Source organism: Anomalospiza imberbis, chromosome 13 (assembly GCF_031753505.1).
Source record: "Anomalospiza imberbis isolate Cuckoo-Finch-1a 21T00152 chromosome 13, ASM3175350v1, whole genome shotgun sequence".
Classification (NCBI taxonomy): Eukaryota; Metazoa; Chordata; class Aves; order Passeriformes; family Viduidae; genus Anomalospiza; species Anomalospiza imberbis.
Window position 1 is genome coordinate 3,587,209 of NC_089693.1, and position 24,555 is coordinate 3,611,763.

Genomic DNA, 24,555 nt, shown 5'->3' on the forward strand with positions numbered 1-24,555 from the left:
AGTCCATGAATAAGTTTTTCAAGCTTTTAGTTACTAAATACTATTATCCTTGTTTTTAAAGTCTTGCAGCATAAATACTGCAGGAAGCCTTGGCTAACAAACACAGTGAAAGACTTGCAAATCTCTCTCTTGCTGTCAGCTCATCAAGCACTAGGATATACCAGAGGTGAACTTTGGAAATTTACAGCAGATCCAGAAAAGAAAATGGCTATTCCCAAACAAAAAGAGCTGACAAAGGGACTTTTAGAGATTCCCTCAGCACCCCCAAGGGTAAGAAAGAGACAAGCATTATACATCACCATTAGACCACACTGAGGAGTTCCAATTACATTTAAATGAAATTCATAAAAGTGTGATTTAAAATTTATATTAGCTCTAGGCTTCACACTACCAAAATCAACACAGCAGAGCACTGAGCCCCATTCTGATATCAGAAGCCAGAAAAAACCCCAACTGCTCGGTAGCTCTGCCACCCCCCAGCTCAGGAGGACACAGATTTGTGCAGAGAGAGCGAGCCCAAACGTGACGTTCCCGTGCTGGTTCGTGGGCTCGGGCGTTTCATCCGTGTCCATCTGCAGGGAGTGCTGCCAGCACATGGAGCTGGGCAACCCCATATGGTCCCAATGTGCACACAGGAGGGGCTGACAGACTGGGAATCCAACACTGCCCGACCCCACAAAACTCTGCGCAGGCTCCGCAGCCAGCGCCCTCCTCCAGCCTCTGAGGGGCCGTGCAGGGCCACAGACCCCCACGGGCTGTGCTCCAAAACTGGGGAATTCATTTCATCCTTCTCTCCCTTGATAATATGCAGAGTCAGAAGGGATCACTCAGCTCCAAAAAGCAGCCTTTGCATCTGTTGTAAGAGCTCTCCCAACTAGTTGGAAAAATGGAAAAGTGAACTGTCCTCTTGTGTGTTAGGGTTTTCAGCAAAAAGGTACCAAATAGACCTTTGGTACCTTTTACCAATAGACCCCAACACAATGAAAAAAGAAACATCAGCATATCTTTAATACTTTTCTTAAAAAAAGCAAAACCAGGAAAGGATTTCAGGGAATGTCCAAAATTATTGACCTTCTAACAAAATGGACTGTGTTTGTATAAACATAACTAGCACCAAGGAAAAAAATCTATTTCTGATTCACATGGTTTAAATGCCAGTTTTTAAAATGAATTCCCATGGTTTTATGTGAAGGAAACAAACAAACAAACAACAACAACAACAAAAAACCCCATCTGGAAATAAGCAGCCTATACAACATAGAGTAATTGCCAAAGGCAATTCAAACTTCCTTAATCTTTTCTGGGGGTACAGGCCTCACCAGCTGCATGACCCAAAAATAACCAACCGTTTTTCTTTACATTTCAAGAGTAATCCCACCTTTCTCTGATGGGCCATAAACCAGAATTTCATCCAAAGATATATGAAACACATACACAGTTGGATTTGAGTGTATGGGAGGGAAGGGTTTACTTTACATCTGAGTCCTTATATCCCAGTAAAGTTAAAAAGGGGGACAGGAAAGGGCTACAGACCTACCTGCATGAGAATGCACCTCAAAGCAGGATATTAAGGGAAAGTAGAGAACCTACAAGGAATGGAAAAAGGGACTAATCAGCAAAGAGAGCTGGCAATTCAGAGGTCAGGCTGCAGAGGTTAAATGCAAACTGCCAGGAGGCCAGGAAAATGGGAACTCACAGACAAACAAATGGTTTCTCAACAAGAAATTAAGAGCAAGAAATGAAGAACTGATGTCAACAAGGAGTAGAAATTAGGAGGACAAACCAAATATTAAATTAGCTTTTTGCATCATTTTTTCCTGTAAGAATAATGCTGTGTATGAGGACAGAGACAAAATACCTCATGGGAACAAGGACAAAGCAGTGCAAATTACCACATCCATTACTAAAATGAAATGAGGCTGCTTAAAAAAAATTCCATCCCAGAATACTGGAAAAAAAAAAAGTGTTATATATCAAAATTGCAGATTTGGGCACGAGGGTTCTCAATGAATAGGACATTTTCTGGGATAGCAGCCTAGGGCTGGAGAAGAAATGTAGAACCTGTTAATGTGAGCTCAGTGCTCCTCAGCATCTCCTAACTGTTCTAAGGGGAAAGAGCACCCAAGAGTAACCAGTGACTGGAACATAAATAGAAAGCAGAACAGGAATGCAGCCCAGATCTTCTCAAACATAAATCATGTCATACTGGTTTATCTTTCTTTGATGAAATTTCTTAGTTAATGGTAACACATGAGGATCACAGCTCCTGGTAAATTACTGGGATGGAGAAAATATTACTAGTGGTGCTGTTCCTCAAGGGTCTATCTTGTTTAGACTTCCCATTTTGCACCTGGGTAAAAAATAATACTAGGATTCAGGTTGCTGTCAACCCAAGTATTTAAACTAGTAGTAATGTGGTAGAGAACCAAATTGCCATACAGGAGGCAAAGCAAGAACTTCTAGACTTAGGGGACAGAAATGGAAAGAAAAAGAACAGAAAATCATGATAAAGTGCTGCAAGTCAGGGCTCTGCTTCAAACAGTGAAGGAGGAGAGGCACTGGCTAGACTTGTTCCCTCTCAATGGCCAATAGGACAATTTCACCCTACTTCACTCTTGAAATAGTGTTTTAATCAACTTCCATGAACCTGAGCACAAGATGCATTTCCTTATTGGACCTGTAAAACCATGCATCAGTGAGGAAAAGTGTTTGAAGTCTTCTACACTTAATAGAACTTACTACCTGTCCCACTAGAAAAAAAAAATCCAAGTTTATACATGCCATGAATTTGAAGTGGATACTATTATCAATTGAAAACTGTAACAGACTGGAAGTGTAAGTCTAAATTGCTGAGAGCTTGATGGAGAAGATCTCCTTTAGATCTGCTCTGGGATGTCTCAGGAGGACTTAAATAGACTTTAAGATGGTTAAAATAAATTAAATAGCCCATTATATATTACATTACATTTACTGTCCTACCACGCAGCTCACATTCCATAGCCTATAAAAATTAAATTTTCTAGCACAAATTGACACTTAAGGTAGACCTGTGCCTTCTTCAAACAAGGAAGTTTAACCATAACTGAAATTGGTATCATTACAGTTAAGGACAATGAAAGGGGCAGGCAAATTGAATCCCATTTACATTTTGACACTGCTGCATGCAGGTCTTTTTCTGTATTGTTGGTGAGAGGGATTGAAAAGTGCTCTGTAAAGTCTAACAGACCTGAAGATGATTTTCCTCATATTTCTCCCACATAGGCTAATATTTGCTTCATTTCTTAAAGGAAGGGGAAAAAAAAGGAGGTACTGGAAGACATCTTGTGATACTGCAGCATCTCTATTACGAATAACTCACTTTTAAATAAGGTGTTCAGTGAGTTCAAACCATAAAACTTCTATGGAAGAAGAAAGCCTCTATCCCAGCTGATCAAACTTCAATCTATTAATTTCAAAGCAATAACTTATGGCTGCATTTCACACAAATATTCTGGCTGCAAAGAACAGGGAAGAAGATTTTTCTGGGGCAGGACAGTCTTTGTGAATGAACATAGTCACGTAACACCCCTCAAAGCTGTTCCCAAGTCTTGGTTTCACCTACTTCAGCCATAAACTACATTGACTCTCCTCCAAAACACTTAAGAAGCAGACAAAGCCCAAAACCAAGTGAAAAATACATACTTCTACTGAACATACCAAAATAGAATATTTTTTTCCCCTCAACCTTGCTAAATGTCACATGCAAACTTAGTACCAATCTTTATTTATTTTGTGCCATCATTCACAAGCAAAGGTGAGAAAAGTGGCTCCATAAAGTCCAACCTTGCTAAACAGTAATTTTAGGTCAGCTAAAAATGGCTGAAAATAGACATCAGGTATGAGGGTCTCATTAAGTCAAATTCTTCTAAAGGTCAGTGGTTCCCCATCTTACACCACAATTAAACTTCAGTTAACAGAACTGGCAGCTGTCTGAATGCCATGGGCCCAGCACTCTGTGCTTCTCTCAGCACACACACAGCACAGATCCACAGTGGTTATTAGCCTGTATTTCCTCTCAGAGCAGGTCTGGAATTACATTTTTGTCCACAATTTGATGGTTTCAATGAGAATAGTTAGAATAAACCAGATGATAAAAATACCAGAAATTATCATACACGAGAAAAGTGGAAAAGGTGGGAGGAAGGGCAAGAGGAACAGGGAGAGGAAAAAATTGTTTATGCACAAAGGTAACTCAAGGCCATGAAACTATCAGGTTTGCTGTTTTCTTGGTTTGGGGTTTTTTGTTTGTTTGGTTGGTTTGTTTTTTCAGAAGACAACCTATCCTTTCATTCTGCTCTGGTGTGCTCTGCCTATTTCACTGCCCCACAGCAAGGTACTGTTGTTACACAAACAAGAGATGTGAAATTAATGTATTCATATTATTCTATGGTTTTATTAAATGATACCTCAAATTTTGACTAGAGCAACCAAAATTAAGTATAAAGAGTCAAAATGGCACTTTATCAAATATATTGCATGAAAAATTCTGCTAGCACTCTACACAAAAAGTCTCTTATTATGGAGTTTTTCTGCTGTTATCTTTCTGTTGAGGAGCAGCTGTTTTCCTTTTTCTGGGTGGTAAGAACATAAACAGAAGTGACATGAATAAAGCATGAGACCTGTTATGTTTCTCCTGTTTTGTTTATGTCTGACTATCTTTACTGCTGCACATCGTCCACCATTCAATGTGCACTAATATCAATACATGGAAAGGGGGGGAAAAAGCCTTCCAGAAAAACTTTGTGCATAAAATACCGAGCTGATGATTTTAACTCACGATGCCAGACAGCTGAAGATGGCTCCTTAAATACAACAAGCCAATACTGAAACCAAGGCAAACAAAAGGAGCATCCTTAAGAGAGATTAAGGACAACTCAGGAAGCCACAGAGACAAAGCTAGTCCTGGCTGTAAATTTTAGGACAGCTTTTTCCTTTCTTTGTCCAAGGAACAACTTGAGATCAACACAACAGAGTGGTCTCTCTGACACACACAGATTAGTGGCTTCTAACTCATTACTGCACTGGTGTCTAAATAATCCACACAAAGACCAATCTGTTGTGACTGTTGCTATCAACTGTTTCCAGCCAACTCACAACAGACACATCTTTCTTCTTCTTGAGGTTAGTTAGGGTTTTTTTTTCTTCCTCTCTACTAAATGCATAACAAAAGCAATAGGCTCAGGTTCAATTTTCATCTTTCAGTGGAAAGTACTGTTGTAGCAAGGCAATTTATGGCTCACTCATTGTACTACTAGGAGACACCACAGAACACCCTTCCCTGAGAGTCAAATTTGGCCTTCATAACAAAAAGATGCAACCATAAATTTGTGTGGGATAAGGAAAAGAATCAAAGGGAGATCTTTAGCTTGGAGCCACGTTTACAGCAGCGGAGTCACTATATTTGTTTTTTTAAAGAATGCTACTGGATGGGACTGTCTTAAGTCCTATGAAAATAAGAGTTCTTCCAGGCCACTGGCAGTTACTACAAATTGCAACAGTAATTACTGGGGAGGGACTGGCTGAACCTTACAGGAAATATTCCCACTATAATAGCCATGAAAACTATAGATCCAGATATCCTTTTCTAGCAGCTGCACCAGGAGATTCTCTCGCTCCTCCTCACTGTCCCAGCAGTCTCTGCTGAACTCAGCAGCCTGGAGAAATCCCCAGCCAAGAAGGAGAGGCAGGAGCTCTTATAGTGACATAGTTACTACATGAAAAATGCTATGGACCAACTACTAACAGTTTTAAACTACGATTATCAGTAAAAAAAGAAGACATCTGACTTCAAGCAACACCAGCATTGTCCTGATTTTAAAAGTGCTGAAAGCAACTGCAAGCTTTGTCTTAATCAGTCATAGTTTCCACTGTTTAGTGTTTCAAATCGGCACAAAGTAGACAAGTAAGGCTTGCAATTACACTCCAAACCCCCCACTCGAGTAATTCTGAACTGCATTCCTTTACCTACACAAATAAATAGTCTTAGTTCATAAAGCTCTCAAATGTTAAATAATTACCAACTAGAGTACACTTGCACTTGCTTGGCATCAAAGCCTTCCATTTAGAATGACAATTTAATGCAGATTTGGACAATGCTAAGGTAAACACAGGTCTTTATTTTAAATACCACTGCAATAACATTAAGTTAACTGAAATACAGGTATCAAACTCTGTGTGTGTGACATGAACCACAGGAAGGTTAATCTCACATCATACCTCGAGTTCTACACATTCTCTTTACAGACTTTTTCCATTTAGATTTAGTGTCAGTAAATGATGCATTTTATTTTCCCTCAATTCATTTAATAGAGCAGCTGAATAAAAACAAGGACATCAATAACAAGTAGTAATTTAACTCTCTCACAGTGGTATGCAGAAAACTAAATTATACTTGGTCAATACGGTGAAAATGGAAATCAATATATTATAAAATTCTTCTATTGCACAGCATTAACAGTTAGTGTTTGTTCCCTTTCAAAGACTGAATGACTTTGTTCTCCAAGCTTCCCTGAGCACTCAATCCCTACCAGTAAATTGCATTTGCTTAATGCACAAGTAAAATCAACTACCTGTTAATACTACTAATCACTGTACATAGGTTAGGGAGAGCTTAGGGAAAGAAAGGAAAAAACCAAAGAAACCAAAGAGACAAAAAAGTACATTCACAGATAACTTTATTTATAAAGTCTTTAGCGTTTAAGGGGGAAGCAAGTTAACCTTTAACATCTAACCCTAAAAACTATAAAAAACAAGCTTCTAGACCTATTTTTTTCCTGTAACAAATGTTAATTTAGTGCAACCAAAAAAAAAAAAAAGAAAGAAATCTCACCAATTTGAAATTAGTAAGAGGTTTTACCTGAAAAATTACTAGCAAATTAGTTTAGTTAGAATTAACAGATAAATTTATTTTAAAACAATGTCAGTAAAGGCAGCTAGCATGGACATAATCCCCCTGAAAAGCTGGTTTTGCTTGTATGGATGACTTGAACTTGTCTTAGGACCCTCCCAAAATAAGCCACTGCAGCAAAACAAAGTTAGAGATCCTTGGCAGTCCAGCACACGGAAATCACTAAGGCCTTTCTGAGGTAAACCTGGAAACTGCAAAGCAGTTACCACTATTTCTTTTCCACACATTTACAAACTGATGAAAAATTTCAGGGAAAAAACACCTGCAGTTTAGTATCTGTTCAAAGCTGAGGTTCTCTGAAAGCCTGACTAAACACCACTGAACAGACTGTTGATATTAAAGAAGTTCTCATACTACAGAAAGCTCAACACCATCTGTATGGGAAACATCTTTCTCAAAATATGTCCCCACCTCTGAGGTTTGGTCTCAGCCTTATCAATACACATCTGTCTTCACCCGTGTGAACAGCTATTGGCAAACGTTTATGAGAGACGCCCTTAAAACTCTCTTGAAGTTCAGTTTTACTTTTGGGTAACAGCTCTAGCCCAAAGACTTTTACAAGTATTTTAAAGAGCATCTGTTTTGAAGTTGCAGAAGCGAGAGGTTCATATATCTCACATGTGTTTGAGCCAGGCAATCAGTAAAGGCTTATCTTTACAATCAGATAATCAGCAGAAGAATTCAGTGATGACAGATGAGTTACAAACCAACTTTTTCTTCAATTCCTTTACTTAGGAAGCAGGTCTGAGATTAGGCACGATACGATTACTTGAGCCGAGGCTGATTTCTCAGAATACGTCCCCAGTAACAAGTGGCTGCTGTAAGACCAGTCGGAGGGAAAAGACTTAACTAGAAGTGCCATCCTGATGGAGACAGGCTGATGCACGCATCGCGCAACGCGGAGAATCCGCCTCGTGACAGCCCCAGGGGTGCTGCTCAGAACCTGGCTGCTGCCAGCCCTAGCACGGAAAAACCCTGCTATCAAATTCCAAAGAGGCTTTGCTGTGTTCTCAGTAAAGGACTCAGCATGTTGAGGGAAGAAGTTTCAAAAGCAGGGGAATGACATCTTAAAAGAAGTTACAATAACCTACACAAATTTTCTTTTGATGCAGATTTTTTTCTTATGTAAGGATAAAAGATCCTAAGATCCATTTTTGGGTTAGGTTGGGCTTTTTCTAAAGCACAAAAGCAAATTAAATCTCCCACAAAATCTTTAACACACTTTATCATAATAAACTCAACATGATTACATGAATTTTCACCAGTCCTGATGACAGTTGCACAGCAAAGCAGCCAGACAAGCAACGAGCCATAACACTTTCTCATTTACCAAGATTATCAGAGATGCCACCAGGAATTTTGGGGGTGGGAGGGGATTTGCCAGAGCTATGAGCAAAGTAATGATCTATTAAGCTTTATAGCCTACTTGATCACTCATAAAATTAAAACAGCTAGAAATGTTATGTTTTATAGTCCTTATGGATTTCTAGATACATTTCTGTAACTAACACCTTCAAACACTCCAAGCAGGAATACACAGAATTGCATCCCTGCAAAACGGAATTTCTGGTGGTCTGTTTTTCTAGATCTTACACTTAACTCCACAGGAATGAGATTGCAAAAGCAACCAAAGACCCTCTACTTCTTCCTCTCATTTGCTGTGCAGACAATAAATTCACATAAAAGAAGCACCACAAATGGAATAACAACTGAATTCAAACACAACTGTAGCCACTTCCAGACTGATTTTTTTTCTTTTGTATCTGTGTCACAATGAGTCCTCCCCATAAATTTCAAAGCCAGCTTTTCAAACAATCAAAATGTAAGAAACAAATAATTCTATTTGACCTTCATTATTTAGGTCTGTGTGCCAGGTCTAATCAGTTCTCATGAGCACATTCCACTTCTTAAAAACAGACTGTATAAATACATTTTTCAAACTAAAAGGAACACAACGCATTGTTTTGATGCTACAGCCTGAAGCCCTTTATCTGAGTTTTATCAAAGTATATTCTATCGCTGATCAAAGCAGCAATGACAACTTAATGTTCTCTAAAGTTATATATTGCTGTATAAACTTCCCACTTTTGTCTCGTGGCCCCTGGCTCTGCATGGCATTGGGGGGAAATTCAAAGGTCAGGAGACTTCCTTTCCAAACCCTCGGTTCCTAAGTGGCAGCTCTATCCATGGCGGGGCTCCGTTCCCATATACCCTAAAAATTTCAGGTTGTCATTTCTTCTGTCAGATGTTTGAATGACAACTTGGTACATTACTGTATCAACTATCTGTCTGTCTAGCAGCATTTTCACATCACCCTATTACTCATTTTATTGTCATCTCAAGACCGTTTCTCACTCTAGTATTAAAATCAATATTTAATCTTAAATTCCTTTCAATGTATTGCTTTGCATATACCACGGAACTAGCTTTTAAAAGCAAAGTCTGGAAGTTACTTGGACATGCAAGTCTTTCCCTTTAAAAAAAAAAAAATCTGTATTTTAACAATTCACTAAGAAATCTCAAATTGAGTTTACTAGAAAAATGTTATGCAATTTTATGTTTAATGAACTGTGTTGAAATGAGTTGTACTTAAGACTCCTTATTTAATAAAAAGGCATATGAACATGCAACATAACAACCACGTTTCCACAGTCATATTAAGACCTCCAACATCTTCACAGAGTTTTAAGCTTCAGATGAATGGCTGTCAGGATTACTTAAAGCACTCTCAACATCTTCAAAATTCCTGCCTACCCCCACAAACAAGAGGAAAACCCCTGGAGAAACGAGGCTTACAGTCACTTGAGAAATCAAGGACTGCCGAGCAGAAGAACAGCCAGGATTTGAGAGGCAGCACCAAATCTCTGAACAACAGAGAATCCAGTTAAATCTGCTCCCATCCTCTCAGGAATGTGAGAATCATCCAAGTACCTCCATTAGAAGCAGCTCCAACTCCTTTATCTCCTATCTGAAAGCCCTCGAGGGGAACAGCTACGGGGAAAGCCCATGGCCCAGAGCTCAGCAACAGACGTGCCCCTGCAAGGATTCTGATTTTCAGGGGCACTGCTAAGCCAGAAGCTCAACAGGCTTGGGAGCACCACCAGCAGTAATTACTTTGGCTTTTCAGCGCTCCATCCTGGTTTCACCTACACCTCATCAGGTTTCTTAGGAGCTCCTCTTCAAAGGAGAGAAGGAACGGGGAGGGGTGGAGGGGAGTCTGTGAGTTTGATGCATGGAAACCTTTCACTAGGATCTCACATGGAACAGAAGGGAACAAATGGCAGCATGGGCCCATTCTCAGAATCCAGTTTCAAACTGAAAAAACATTAGGATCTGGGATTTGGAATTAAGAATAAAATCAGAACTGAAAATTAAAAAATCAGGCAACAGCAAGTCACAGGCAGCCTCAGAGGGACAGTGTCACCCTCTATAATCAGGTTTGCTTAACAAGCTATTAATAAAGTAATTAGTGATCAGAACTCAGGTGGTGTCATTGTGAGATCTCTCTGTCCAGACAGGTGATGCCACCCTAACTGTCACTACAATCTGGCAGCCAGGAAGAACTGCCACATAAAAAGGGAACATTTACAGGTCAGTCTCTGCTCAGATCATGCAAAGGAATTCCAACGAAACCAGGATGTCTGAGACGCTGATGTACAGCACCCAGCTCCCAGACACTCCTGGATCTGTTAATGAACTCAGTAATTACATCAGCATACTGCTCATGTTTAAATACAGTCAAAACTCAATCAGGCACAGATTTTTTTTTTTCAAGTAAAAGCATCACCAAAGATAGAGACCAAAAAAAACTGTGATTGAGCCAAAATCATTATAATCTTGCTAAGATGTGCAAGAAAGAAGAAAAAAATAAAAATCAATAAAGTTATGTTACAATTTCAAGTGACCTCTAAATATTATAAAACTAATATTAGAAAGCTCAAAACACTTGGTCATTACCTTGTGCTACAATAGGATTTTAAGCTTCCAGTTATTGACATGAAGCCTCAATGCCAGGCTTCAGTTTCAGCTTGTGCCTCATCTTTTTTTCTGATATGAAATGACCGCAGAAGTTAAAATCTCTTTCATAAAATTTCAGGTACTTGAAAACGTAACACACTGAACCATATCACAATTTCTTTTTTTAACTAAGCCCATGCTCATTAAAGGAGCATAATTTCTAAATACATTTTCCAGTGATTGCTCAAAATTAGAATAGCAAATTTTAAGATAGAATTTTCTAGTCCAATAAGCCTGGTACACAAAGCAATATTTGAATCTCTAATTTAAATGTTACAATGAGAGATGCTGATGGCTTCCTCCAACTGGTTCCCATTAGTTTTCACATTACTGAATTACAACACATACGTACTCAGCACATGCATTTCTGAGGACCTGCTGTGCACCACCAGAATGAGGAATACCAGGAATACCGCAGGCCATTGTTGAAAGAGATACTTTTGTTGGATTTTTTGTTTCTTAACGTCATTTCTGCTACAGTTACAGGAAATATTTCAGTTCCAGTGCACCCAATAGAAGCCCATCTGGAAGAAGTGTTGGAACAAAAGCCTATATTGGAACAACATTTTTAACCATAAAATATAGGTCTGGAATTTTTCTGACTATGTTTATACTATTTTTGTTACCAGCATCCAGTGACATTATGAACCTTCCATGGTACACTGAAAAATGTTGTATGATAGTAACAAAGAGGCTTTTAAAAGCCCCTCAACAGGGGAGAAGTGGAAAAGAAAATAACACTAAGAAGGGGCAAGCAAGTAGACAAAGAGAGAACAGTGAGCAGCTCTATGCACAGATGACTCATTCTGACATTCTATACAGGTGAGGGTATACAGGAAAAACTTCAGTTAAGGAAAATTTCCAGGAATTTAGTGGAATTCTTTTATTCTCTGTCTTCACTTCCCTCCCCATAAATTTCAAGCACTCAGAAGTACTAGTAGTCCTCCTGAGATTTTAACCCAAACCAAATGTTTGAGCAAGGCAGACTGTTATAAAATCTGAAGCAACCAACATCCTCTAATTAAATAGGTACCACTGTGTTTGGACGTGCATGGAAGTTAATCCATAAGGAATACCAGCTGTACAATACGCTGCCCTGTGCTTTGGTCACCTCTGGCAGTCTCAAAGTCCAACCCAAATCATCTCCCATCCACACTGCCATTTTGTTCCTGACTCCTCCCTGCTGTAATTTCTATTTTTTTTTTCCTTAAAAAAAATTCAGTCTTTAAAGGCTGCCTGCATAGGGCTGTATTGGAGTTTATACAAAACCAAAACATTTAAAAGCTTTTCCTCCTAGAAATCTAAGGAATTACTTAGAGATACTATCAGGTATTTTTATTGTGCTTCTGGATTAATGCAACATAATTACCAAAGCCTTACTAATCCTGATGTGTAAAACACAACACAGTAACAGGCAAGTGTGGGTAAGTTTTGCATTGATTTAGGAAAAAGTTCTAATTAGTTATTGCTGAACCTAAGAGGTAATGTAAAGCTTAATATGCTGAGCCTTGGTTTTGTACAGCAAACTGAAGCTAGAATTCAATTATTAAACAGAGCAGAGATTTTACAAATCTGTGCAAAGAAAACCTTGTTTTTAATAATTAGGCATCATCTCCTTCACAGAAAGCAACATATTATTATAATAATTAACATTTTTATTTAGGAGGCCATGCTCCTTTAAATAGTCACATACTTCCAGAGTGCAAAGCTCATGTAACCTAATCTGTGTTTTCCTCAAATCCCCACAAGTCCATTTACTTAAAAACACCACGCTCCTGGATGGGTGCCTGGCGTACCAAACCTGTCCCGTCGTGCATATTTTTATCCATGTTACTAAATTAGGAAAGCAGAGTGGACTAAGGTTATGCCAACTTGGAAAAAAGAACAGGGTCTGCATCAGTTTGTGCCTTTGCTTTTAAACTCACAACCATTATAAAAAAAAAAAAAATTGAACTTCATTAAGTATCAAAGCAATTTGCCCTAACCAGAGACAATAATAAAAGCAGAAGGGAAATCTGGGGGGAGCAGGTAGGAAGCCAAATTTATTCCCCTGACTTTGAAGACTCTAAATCAAAATGTGGAGCACAAGTTAGGACCACATATTTTCATGCCAGGGTCTACAGTAAGAATTGAATTACTGGCATGCTGTACCCATCAGTGGAAATCTACTGTGAAAAGAAGGGAGGGAAGAAGTCATGTTTATGTGCCTTTACTTAAGATTTACTGAAATCCCTTATATTGAGCTCTATTCAGAATTCTAAGTTGGGTATTCAAGAAGTCTTTACCAGTTAAATACTGGTATGAATAGTAAATACAGATATTGTACTTTACAGCAACATTAAAAAAGTGATAGAAATGAATATGCAGTTTTCACATCTGAAAGTTTCTCCTGCCCCCAATTAGAAAAGCAAATTCCAAAGCAAAGCAGACTTTGCAATAATCACTCAACATTCCAAGGGTTACTGTATAAATAGACAAAGCAGCAATCAACAATTTTCGTTTGATTTATAATTTTAGTAACGACTGAACCCTCCTTGTCATTACACTGAAGTTACCTATGCAAGAGAAAATGATGTAGTATTTATCTATAAAAGTTAGGTATTTCAAAATTCATCTTCCTGAACTCTTCCAGCCTTCTGGAAGCACAAGCTGGTTCAGTTACAAGAACTCGCTGATCTTACCGCTATTAATTTCCTATTAACTTCGAGGCTTATTCATTATGGAGAGATAATTATTAATTTCCTAATAATGGGTGGGAAGACTCAATCCTCCCTAACATTAAATATGATCAGCCTCAGAAAGGTGTGGTCTTAACAAATGGAATGGGAACACCCAAGTTCTATTTCTGGCTAACACTGACTCCTGCTGTGCCCTGGAGCAAATCACTTCTGTTAAAAACACTTTTTTTTCCACTCTGTAAAATGAGGATAACACTCCCTTATCAGCTTCACAGGATCTTTCTCAAATGCTTTGAAGATAAAGTTTTATAAGCCTACAAATGTATTTTAATGAGTCTTAAACTGATTATATTTCTAAAACAATTTGCCTTAAAAAGGAAAAGGATTTGAAGAGAACTGAAAGGAAGGGTCTCTGTGCTGTTAACCTCCCCTAACATTGCTGCAGTTTGCACTTTAAATACACCAAAGGCACACGAATTCATTTTCCTTCAGTCTGCCTAAAGGAAGCAAAATGGCAACATGGCAACAAGTGGATGCAAGCTGCAGGAGCTTCCAGAGACAACACAGAAGTGTGGATTTGCAGTGGAAGCCACACTTTCCTTCTGCTGGGGCAGGAACCTGCCCTGGACTCTGGCACAGACCTGCACCCCTTCAGAACGGCTGCTCCGTCACCTGCACTTCCCTCTAACATTCCAACAAACACCAATCCCACTTCCTGACAAGAAATTTGCTATTATTTGGTCACTTTTTTTGTCTTGGTCAATGCACTCAGCTCTTGGTTTTTAAAGTTGCCGAACAACAAACACAAAAGGAACCATGGTCTAGCCCATGTAAAGACAACTGCTGATTTTTTTCCCCTCTTCTTAAAGGGAATTTAGCCAAAAGATGGGCTGGGATCATAAACCATACCCTCTTCTTTAATTACTTAGCTTTTGCTCTTGACTTGGCAAAACATTAAGCTTTTCATTTCAGTAAATCTATAATTAACTCCAGCATGTGCTGAGTAAACATAACCTCACTTTTAATTAAATCTTAGAACAAGATGGTACAAAACTTGCTGTTTCTAAAGAGAAGTACCTCTCAAATAATGGGAAAAAAACCTAATCCTTGTCAAATAAGAAACTTGACTCCAAATCTGAGTATAATCCACCCTCTTTTAAGTCATCTGTTCCCCAAACATGCATTCCAGCTATAACACCAAAATGTAAACCTGAAGAGCCACCACTACACATCAAAAGACTCCAAGGCTAAAGTCAAACCAAATCTAAATGGCAACAGTTAAACAGAGAACCTTGGCTTTGGGACTCTTCAAGAACAATTTTTATCATGCATCTCACTGGATTTTTTTTTTTTCAAATGACACAATAACTATTATACAAAGAGAAATATTGTTTCTCAAGAATGAAAGGAGCTGAAGTATCATATGCATTATAAGCACCAGAAACAAAGGGGAACCTTCTAGTTAGTAATTTGTGAGTGAGAGAATTCAGAAAGATTCAGAAAATTTCCTTCTGACAGTACATGCACATAGAACTAACTCTACAATTCTAAGTTAAAATGAAATAGCAATTCACTGAACAAAAGGAGAAATCTCTGAAAAAATAAAGTTCAGCTACTGTGAAAACACAGTGTCATGTCTAAGTCAAGCTCTTACATGAACTAATGTAATAAAATAACCATCTTTTGTGCTGACTTCTTCCAGTAACATCTTTGGTGTCACACATTTCCAAATGGCCCTCAAGAACTTAGATTATTTAAGTACTACATTTAAATAGTAGAAAACTTGACAAAACTTACTTCATGTTCAAGAACTGCATTTACCAGAGCCAAATAAATGAACCAAGAAACTGTTAAAGACAGCAGCTACAAGATTTACAATTTGCAGAACAAGAAAATGTTGTGCATTTAAATGAAAACAAATCCTCAAGAGAACTTTAGAACATTAAATCTCTTTTTACTTATCTGCAACTCTTTAATCAACTAGTCTCTGAAAGGCAGAACCTCTCAGGGATTCTGATTACCCCCAAATGAAGATACTGAAGACTCTGCATTAGGCAGAAGCTGGTCCACTTATTAATCTTATCTAAAGTACATTCAAAACATGACATGAAGAGAATTCCACAAAGCATTTTCTTCCAGCCATTTGCTATTATATTTCAGTTTCAACACGCTTATTCTGGACAAATTTTTCCCTTTAATTCTCATCAAGTTCAACTGAATCACCTCTGAGCAGTTCTCAAAACAGCTGAGGAGGCTGATGGAAGCCCCCTCAGCAGTGGCAAATCAAACACAGAGCCTTGAGGCCAAAGGCTCAAGAGCTAAACCAAGGGTGGCAGCGATTTGGGAGTGTTTGCTGAGCACAAAGGAAGAGCTATCAGTCACACTACCAGAGTGCCACTGCACAGAAGGTGCTTCCCCATCTCCGAGGGACACCATTTCCATGCTTCCCCTCGTGCCCATTTTCCATCATCAGTCCTGTATTGCCTGATTTCTTCAGGAAGCTAAAGCTAATGTCTCCACACTGGCTGCATATATTTTTATCATTCTCCCCCATGTCCTCCCTTAAAATAGTTTTTTTAAACTCACTGAACAATCATGACCATACCTGAGAAAAGCAGAGTGGTTGTCATTATTAAATTATGCCATGTTTTATTAAAACAAGTACTTAAGAGATTAAGACCTTGCCCATCCCAGTGCAGATAAACCACAGCACAGGCTCAACCTCTATCAGAGTCTGATGAATCTCTACAATCAGACTAGAGGCTTAAATCTAAATCTTAAATGCACACCACTTCAATTAGTTTAAAATTAGATTTCTGTAAGGCAAATCTTAAATACTAAAAATGAACATTAAGAGCACAATTGTGGAACAAAACCATTAAAAAGCACAGTGAATCAACATATGCTATTAATTGCATTGTTTCTTCCAACTCTTAATCACAATTAAGGAAGACACAGCAAAGAATCATTCTTAAGAATTAAAATGCAATAGAACAGTGGCGTTGTTCAGACACATAATAGCAAACATTTACCATCCAACTGTTCTGCAGCTGCAAGAAAGATACCTTTTAGCAACTGATTTAGGATATTACCAAGAGTATCTTCCTAGATATCCATGGAATTTTGAAAAAACTGACAGTACTTTTAACACCAGACACTGGGAATAGAGACCCAGGAGGAATGCCAGGGCAACCACTCTGAAGTAATTTCCATAAATGACTGTCATCTAAACCCAAAAGCTCTTTTTAATGCAGATCTTTAAATTCTGCACAAGCAGAAGCTAAGTCATATCTTAAATGGTTCCTTGTTATAAATTAAGAGCCATTTAGAGCTGTCTTTCCCTGGCAGTGCAGTGTCTGCTGCACAGAAAGCAGTGAACAGGCAGTAAGCTGATGCACTGCAGTGAAATCACATCCCTAGTTCAGTTGAACTTTGCCAGCTTTCCCAACAGAATGCTAGCTGACACTATAATGAAGATTCATGCTACCAGTATAATTAAGGATGACACAATTCATCAAAATTTATTATTTTGCTCTCCTTTTTCAATTGTTGAACATAAGTGTTATTTTGAAACTCTATTTTTTTTAATGAAGTCTTTGAAGTCTTCACAATTTTACAGAGAACATCTAAGAAAACACACTTGGAAGCTCTCTTTGGGAATTCCTAAACTTCTGTTTAGGAAACAGTGCAATAGATTAACTCTCCAGTGGGCAAATTATGCAGTGTGAGTGAAAGGCTAATCCTGCTTGGGCTGGTAACACTTGTGTGACATCCCACTGTCCCACTGACAGTGACAGGATTAGTACCAGCAGCAGCAGTGGCACAAGGGACACCACCACAAACACAAAGGCCACACACTGCTGCAGTCCCCAGTGCATAAGCAGGCAACACCAGCAGTATTCCTAAGCATGCAAACTTGTCATGCACACAAAAAACACGTTCAGGGACAATGCTCAGGACCAAATTTCCTACAAACTTCAGGAGAAATGTAATGCAGCAAGTCTCAGCTGATACCAGTTCCTAATCAAATGTGGTAGACTCCAAATCAACTCTTCAGTAATGTAAATTATCCTTTTGAAAGTCTTTTTTGGAACCTTTTTAAGTTAATGTGTGAAGTTTTGCAGAAAATGTGTCACTTTCTCTTTGAACAAGTCTTTCTTTCATGGTACAGCACCATAAGGTAAATTATCTTTGAGGAACATAAAGCACACTCAAGTCACTCCTTTCTTTTGAATGTAGGACATCTGAAAATTGATGGAAATTTTATTGGCCCTGGGTCATAACGTTTAACAGGTTTATCTAATTTCATTCCAGAGCATTTACATAGTCATATACATTTTTTTTCTTTCTAATCATAACCATCCTTTGACTTTTTTTAAGCTTTCTAGAAAAGTGCAAGGAAAGGACAGCAAGATTTCTGCACCCAAAACTTCAAGGAGCATTTGCAGTACGTTTCTTGAGAATAAACAATATGAACTTAAAACACATGAAGGTCACATTGAGAAATTAGTTAAAATAGAGCCAAGAGCTAATACTGTTAGATTAAGTTAGACCAGTCTTTTGAAATCATAGCCTTAAATTTTTATCATCTCTGCAGATCAGAAAATGCAAATACACCAGAGAAAAATTAAAACTAAAATTTAAAAAGTATTTGGAAATCACCATCTTATCTGAACAGATATAAGGGTGATGGAAGAATAATAATGTTTTATCTGCTTATCAAATTATTTAGAAGACAAAAAAAAAATCATTCAAAATCTGCCTGTGGCCAACTTTTTCTGACTTTGTGTCGCATTTACTCTAAGTTTTGCTTTTTTATTATAAACTAGCAAGACAAACATTTGTTATCTACTGTCACAATGAGATCGAACTGCCATAGGCAAAGCTACTAGACATGTGTCTTTTTAGAAAATATGAGACTGGGGCTGTTGGGTGAAAAAAAAGGAAGGAACGACCAGAATCCTTTCTATTGTGGAAAATTGGAAGAAACATTTTATCATAATGACAGTTGTCATTGGCATTTTGTGTCTTCTCAAAGAAGTTCAATATTTTCTTGATACGATGGCAAAAGCTGTTAAATAAGTACATTTTTCCCACTTCAGCAGCATTCTTCAGGACTCTGCAAGCACACAGAGCACAGCTTTTCTCTAACTAGAGCACAGTGGGAGCAATACAAATGCAAGTGCAGGGTGTAGCACTCGGAGCACCAAGAGCAGATCACGGGGCAGGTGAAGCTGCAGGGCTGTGCCAGGGCTGGGACCCCCCAGACACTGCACTCACCTGCAGGTAAATACTTCAGCTGGTTGTTTGCCAGGCGAAGGTGCCGCAAGGACCTCAGGCGGCCGATCTCTGGGCACACAATCTCCAGGGCATTGTCACTCAGGTCCAGAAACTGCAGCTTAACCAGGGAGCCAATGGCTTGTGAGAGAACAGATTAAAACATGAATGTGACCCCAGAGTGACATGAAAACCTTCACGGGACTGTGAGAGGAGGACAAGCCACAGCACCCAACAGCTGTGTCTGAGCATCTCGAGGTGTTAAAGCCAGTCTCACAGCTCAGTGACATCAATTGTGGAAATGCTGCTCTAGCTAACAAATAGCTCTGCTGGCAGTGAGACAGGGGTAACAGACACAGGGATGTACAGAATATTCCCCTCTCCAGATCCTCCTCAGACCATTCTGCTCTGAAACCACTTTCTCCATTCTCTTCCTTTGACTCTATCCAATTTATATTCAGAAAGAGCATAAATTGAGCACAAATTCCTCAACTTGGGAGCATAACTGCAATTAAGACAAAGAAAAGAAACCAGTACAAGTTCTTGCTCCTGTGGGTTTCAAATCTGTCATGATCTAAACCAGCAGAGTATTCAGTGTGGTAACTGCCTGAAAGCAGCAGACACTCTGGATTTTTAGTTTTCTGCAGATGAGTGCCATTTAGCCTTTTCACTTTCTGCAATTAGAACTGGAGCAAACAGCATTTAGGTGCATTTGAGAATTCATTAAAGGAATTTAACATAGCATAAACAAGGACATTATCAACTAAAAGCTACACTGGTATATTTTGTATGAAAATCTTTAATGTTTAATGGGAAAAATAAAGGAAAAGTAGGCCTCTTCAAAGAAGAAAAATGAATATTTTATGATTCCTGCCACTTATCGTGAGCTGGTAGATTACTTACCTTCAGGTACAACAACTATGTTATTTGAATGAAGGTACCTGGGGGGAGGAGAAAAAGCAGAGGACACCACCTGTTACCCTCAAGGACTTCTGCTACATAATCAGTTTGCAAAATATCCAATTTCAGACTGAAAGAGCACCCTCAAAGCCATTCCTCCCTATGACCACAAAAGCTGTGGAAACTGTATAAACTGGCAATGGACAGGTACTTAAGTTTCACTTGGATTATTAAATGATTAGCATAAAAATAAAAGAAAATTACATACAATTATGTAAAACAAACCATTCACAGTTACAATAACAATAGGCTTTAATTTTGTGAGTCATATGGAGGAAAACAAAAAGAGAAAAGAATAAGCAGAGAGAATAACCAGAATAAATCATATTTGATCACCAGGTTATTTGACACTAAATGCTGGCCAAGGTAAGCAAAAAAGCCCACACCCACACAAGTTATACAATTACAAACATTTTCCCCTACACATAAACTCTCACACCTTTAGTGAAGAAGAAATAAGCACATGATCTATTCACTGAAAGTGAGTTTTTCAAACTTAAAGTACATTTTTCAAAAGAAAAACCCCATCTTGCACATGGTTATTTATGCAGCTACAGAGGGTGGCCAGATCTCTCACTAAGAATATTCAGCACCCTCTGATGGAGCACTTCCAGTACTTCTGGTAACATAAACACTGATCTTAGATTTTACACATGTCAGATTTCAATCATCATTGCTGCAAAAGAACAATTGGATCTTGTAGAAAATAACAGTAACAAAATTTTCCAATACTGATATCCAACTGTAAAGGAATATTGAGTACTCAGTGTTCAATTGCTTCAGCACACATGGAATTATTTTCAAGGCATGTTTTTTCCTACTGTATTCCAAGAGCATTTCCTAAAGTAGGAACCTCTCTTTTCAGGGAGACAGAACAAGGGAGAGGACATAGAAACATTTCAACTACATGGGGCACCTGAACCTTCTCTTTCTCTTTAAAAATTGTACTTTGCTAAAAACTTAACAAATATAAGAATAGCACACATATTTGTAGAAGCATAGGATGAGAATTCTCCTACCCATTTCAGCTGCAGCTCCTAAAATATTTGTGAACTAATTCACTTAAGCTAAAAAAAATTATGTATTTTGTATTATGAGGAGCTACACCTCATAACCCAGCATCAGGGGCATGATATACAAAGAATAACACACAAGTGAAATAACTAAGGATGTAACTTTTAGGAAAATAAAAATAATTTAAGTTTGTCTCTCAAAATTGAGAGCTACTGTACCAAATTATTCTTTAAATAAATCCTTATTTTGTGGTTTCTTCCCTGACAACAAAACACCTCTTATTGTCTCATCAAAAACTGACTTGTCCTATTAGAGCTACACAAACCACAGGCCCATTGCAGCTCTCTCCAGACCACCAGAATGTGTGGGATAATGGTGGGACAACTCAGCTTACTGAACACCAAATAATTAGGCTTGACTCCTATAAATCAGTGTTTGTGAGAAATTATTTTAAGTTGTAACTTAATCAGGTTTTCCTAAAAGCAGTATCAAATAACAGAGGTTTCCTGATGCCCCATGATATCAAATATAAAAATATTAATTCTACTACTTCAGAGCACAAACACTCTCAAGACAGAGGCATGAGCAGATAGGATTTGCTCTTGAGTGAGTCAGAGACTGCAGTGACCTACAAACCAGTTCAGTTACACTGTGGACACTGGCACCAGAAAGGTGGGGTTAAAGGGCCACATGAGGATGACAAGATCAGGCAGCTGAGGGCAGGGACTGCTCCGATAAACACCTCCTGTGTGGAGCTGGCCATTAAATAAACAATCAGTGCTCCACCAGTTGCTCATCTGAAATTGAGACAAAGGGCTTAAAAGGGGAGAAGATATCCCTCTTAACCCCCCACTGCCAATCCTACCACAGAAGGGAATCACAACTTTGTAAGGAGAAAAGGGGAAGGAAGAAAACATTGTCTCAGGGGCTTAATTAAATTAATTGTCAAAATAATCCAGTTCATGGGACATCCATTTTTTGGACAAGACTGGATAAACTGCTCTGCCTACAGCAATCATCATTCCATAGTTACTACCCCTACATGCTCATCCCTGCTCCTGTTTGACAAACTGTGACTTGGTTCTAAAAACTGATTACTACAATCAGCAAGACTGAGACAATAAAACCTCTGGGAGCTGGGGCGGGAATGAGCAGCTAGGGATGGGCTGGAGGCTGTAACCTGCTACTCTGGCTCTGTCACAACCCTCTGACCACTGCACTGGGAGGTTCCAGGGGTTTATCAGTGTGACAAGTCTACATGGAATTTATGGGGTAAGGTTATTTTTCCCCTTAGCAATATAGACATTGGTATAAAGGTTCTTCTCATACAATAAAGAAGAAATTTTAAAAAATTAAAATTGGACTTATTATGCCTCTGTCAGAAAAAAAGTCCAACAACAAAAAAATTACCCTTTCTTGCCCTCCAAGAAAGCCCTCTGCACTTAAGAGAGAAATTATATGCAAGTAATAGATTCTAGATTATTTTAAGATGAGACAGATAAGCATAATAAAAATATATTAGAACTCCTACACAAACTCACAATTCCACGAGGTTTGGAAGCTTCTGTGCAAGGTTTTCTGGCTGAAAGAGAGTTAGAGATTTTTTAGGTTTCGAAACAAAAACCAGACACACAAACATTGTGTACCTAAGTCATTTTAATCACCACACTACAACATGTCAGCAGGAAAAATGGCAACAGGGAATGTCGATACAATACCCTGCTTCCATACCCCAAGTATCCATCGGAGCAGTCTCGTGTATCCCGGGTGAGCAGTTCACTACTGAACAAAACTGCAGCCCAGAATTGACATTATCATGTCCTCAGCAAAATGGGAGTCAGATTTCTGAGACTGAAAAGATGGATTACCTCACCTCCTTTTGAAAATATATTCAAATAAATGAGTTAGTTGAAGAGAAGAGATTGCTAAGAAGTTGCAGCCTTTACAGACTTCAGGCAGAACAAGAACTACACAAGATGTCTAACCAGAATGTATTTTATAATGCTGCTAAACTGGGAAATGACCTACAATCTTTGTGTAGCTTGATCAATTACCACCAAGCCAGAACTGCTGAATCCATCAAACTAGATTTTCATATTTACATATTAACATGCATATCATTTCCTAACTGCCAACTGATCCCTAGCTGTAATTCTCTTCCTTGGTGGCATTTTTAACTATGAGCACATATCACAAAATTGGCTTCACAAGCTTCAGATGTCGTGTTGGAAACTATACTCAAAATTATTCAAAGTTAAGACAGTTTTATTGCTTAAGAAACCTGCTTTAACATAGATTGGTTTTACTGAAAAAGGGGTTACAATACTGATATATGCAGAAATGACTGCATTTCAAAAGCAGCTTGATCACATAATCAAATTCCTGTTAAAACTAGAGACATTCATGTGAATAAACATGATGTATGATACCTTAAATAGCTGTAGTATCTAAAATACATAACTTTGTGTTCAGAAGCTGACAGAGGAGCATGCTGACCTGGAAAAGGTAACGCTCCCATGTAGCAGACAAGCCCTGCTCGATCTGAGTCCAGGCCCAGGCTGCCCAGCTCGGCAGCAGCAGCTCGGGGTCAGCGAGCAGCGCCGGCCGAGGCGCGGACCCCGGCCCTGACGTCACGGCCGGCAGGCGCTGTCGCTGATCCGGGGCTGCCCCCTGGCGGCGGCTCCGCCGCGGCGCAGGGACCGACCGCCCGGCCGGGCCGGAGCGGAGCGGGGCAAACGCCGCAGCTTCAGCCGGGAAAAGGGGCTCAACACTACCACAGTCCAGCCTTAACTGAAAAGAGCGTGCAAAAAACCGATTGCACGGCCATCCTACAGCCTTTATTACCATAAGGATGTTAACCTGAACCGCGAACTATTGTCACCTTTTCACCTGCTGCTGTCAGAGCAGGACAGCATCGCATGTTCTGAGGTAGGAAATGAAGGTCAATTATTCTTGATCTTGCTTCCGACAGAGCTAACAAGGCAAACACCTATTTCCTTTTAATAGATGGGGAAAGTGGGCACTGGATGGCTCATGTTATCAAGCATTAACTGAGAAGTGGAAAGATTTGATGCTGGGATACAGGTGTGCTGTATGGCTCCTTGATCCATTCATTATGTCACAGCACTCCATCACTTCCATCTTGCCAATGGAGACAAAAATGAAATTATTCTTAGCCAAGGTAAATTCTGTCAGCATAACTGTCCCAGACATTTCATAGGAATCATCTGTCAAGGACAAGAGTCATTTGAGAAGAGTAAAGAACAAAAGCTGATTTAGTAATTTATTTCCAGAATTATGAAGGAATGAACCAGTGGGACAAAAGTACCACCTATTTTTTGAGAAATATGGTTCAGGTTCCATTTTGATAGTTTTCAGTAATATTCATGCAATTTGCTGAGCTATTGCTCATCACCTTGCATTAGAGAAGTATAAGGAAGACACATCTTCCTGCAATAATTTGTTTTCAGGTATTCTCAGATGAGATTTCCACTCCCCCCAACTGCCCCAGTGTACCTGACTTACTATGACTTTACTCAAATTGAGGGCCTACCAGTAGTGGACATCGAAAAACCTCATTATGAAATTCTGCTCTGTAAAAATATCTGCGATTTCTGTTTCCCCCAGTTCCTCCTGTTTTTTCCTCCCCATCAATCTTTAACC

General features: G+C 38.9%; 1 protein-coding gene across 8 annotated transcripts in view; it reads right to left on the minus strand.

The window, feature by feature from the left end:
- LRRC28 (leucine rich repeat containing 28) overlaps positions 1–24,555 on the minus strand; it is a 48,304-nt gene that overhangs the window by 19,556 nt on the left and 4,193 nt on the right. For 5 of the 8 annotated variants that reach the window (XM_068203630.1, XM_068203631.1, XM_068203636.1 and 2 more), the window contains 3 exons: positions 22,434–22,474; positions 19,822–19,859; positions 18,922–19,059 (listed from right to left, as the gene is read on the minus strand). The exons of 1 other annotated variant lie outside the window; for it this stretch is intronic. In XM_068203630.1, the coding sequence (XP_068059731.1) occupies positions 18,922–19,059; positions 19,822–19,859; positions 22,434–22,474 (217 nt within the window). Of the gene's footprint in view, positions 1–1,537; positions 1,587–18,921; positions 19,060–19,821; positions 19,860–22,433; positions 22,475–24,555 lie in introns of all 8 variants that reach the window. 2 more of the 8 variants (XM_068203634.1, XM_068203633.1) reach the window with 2 other exon arrangements.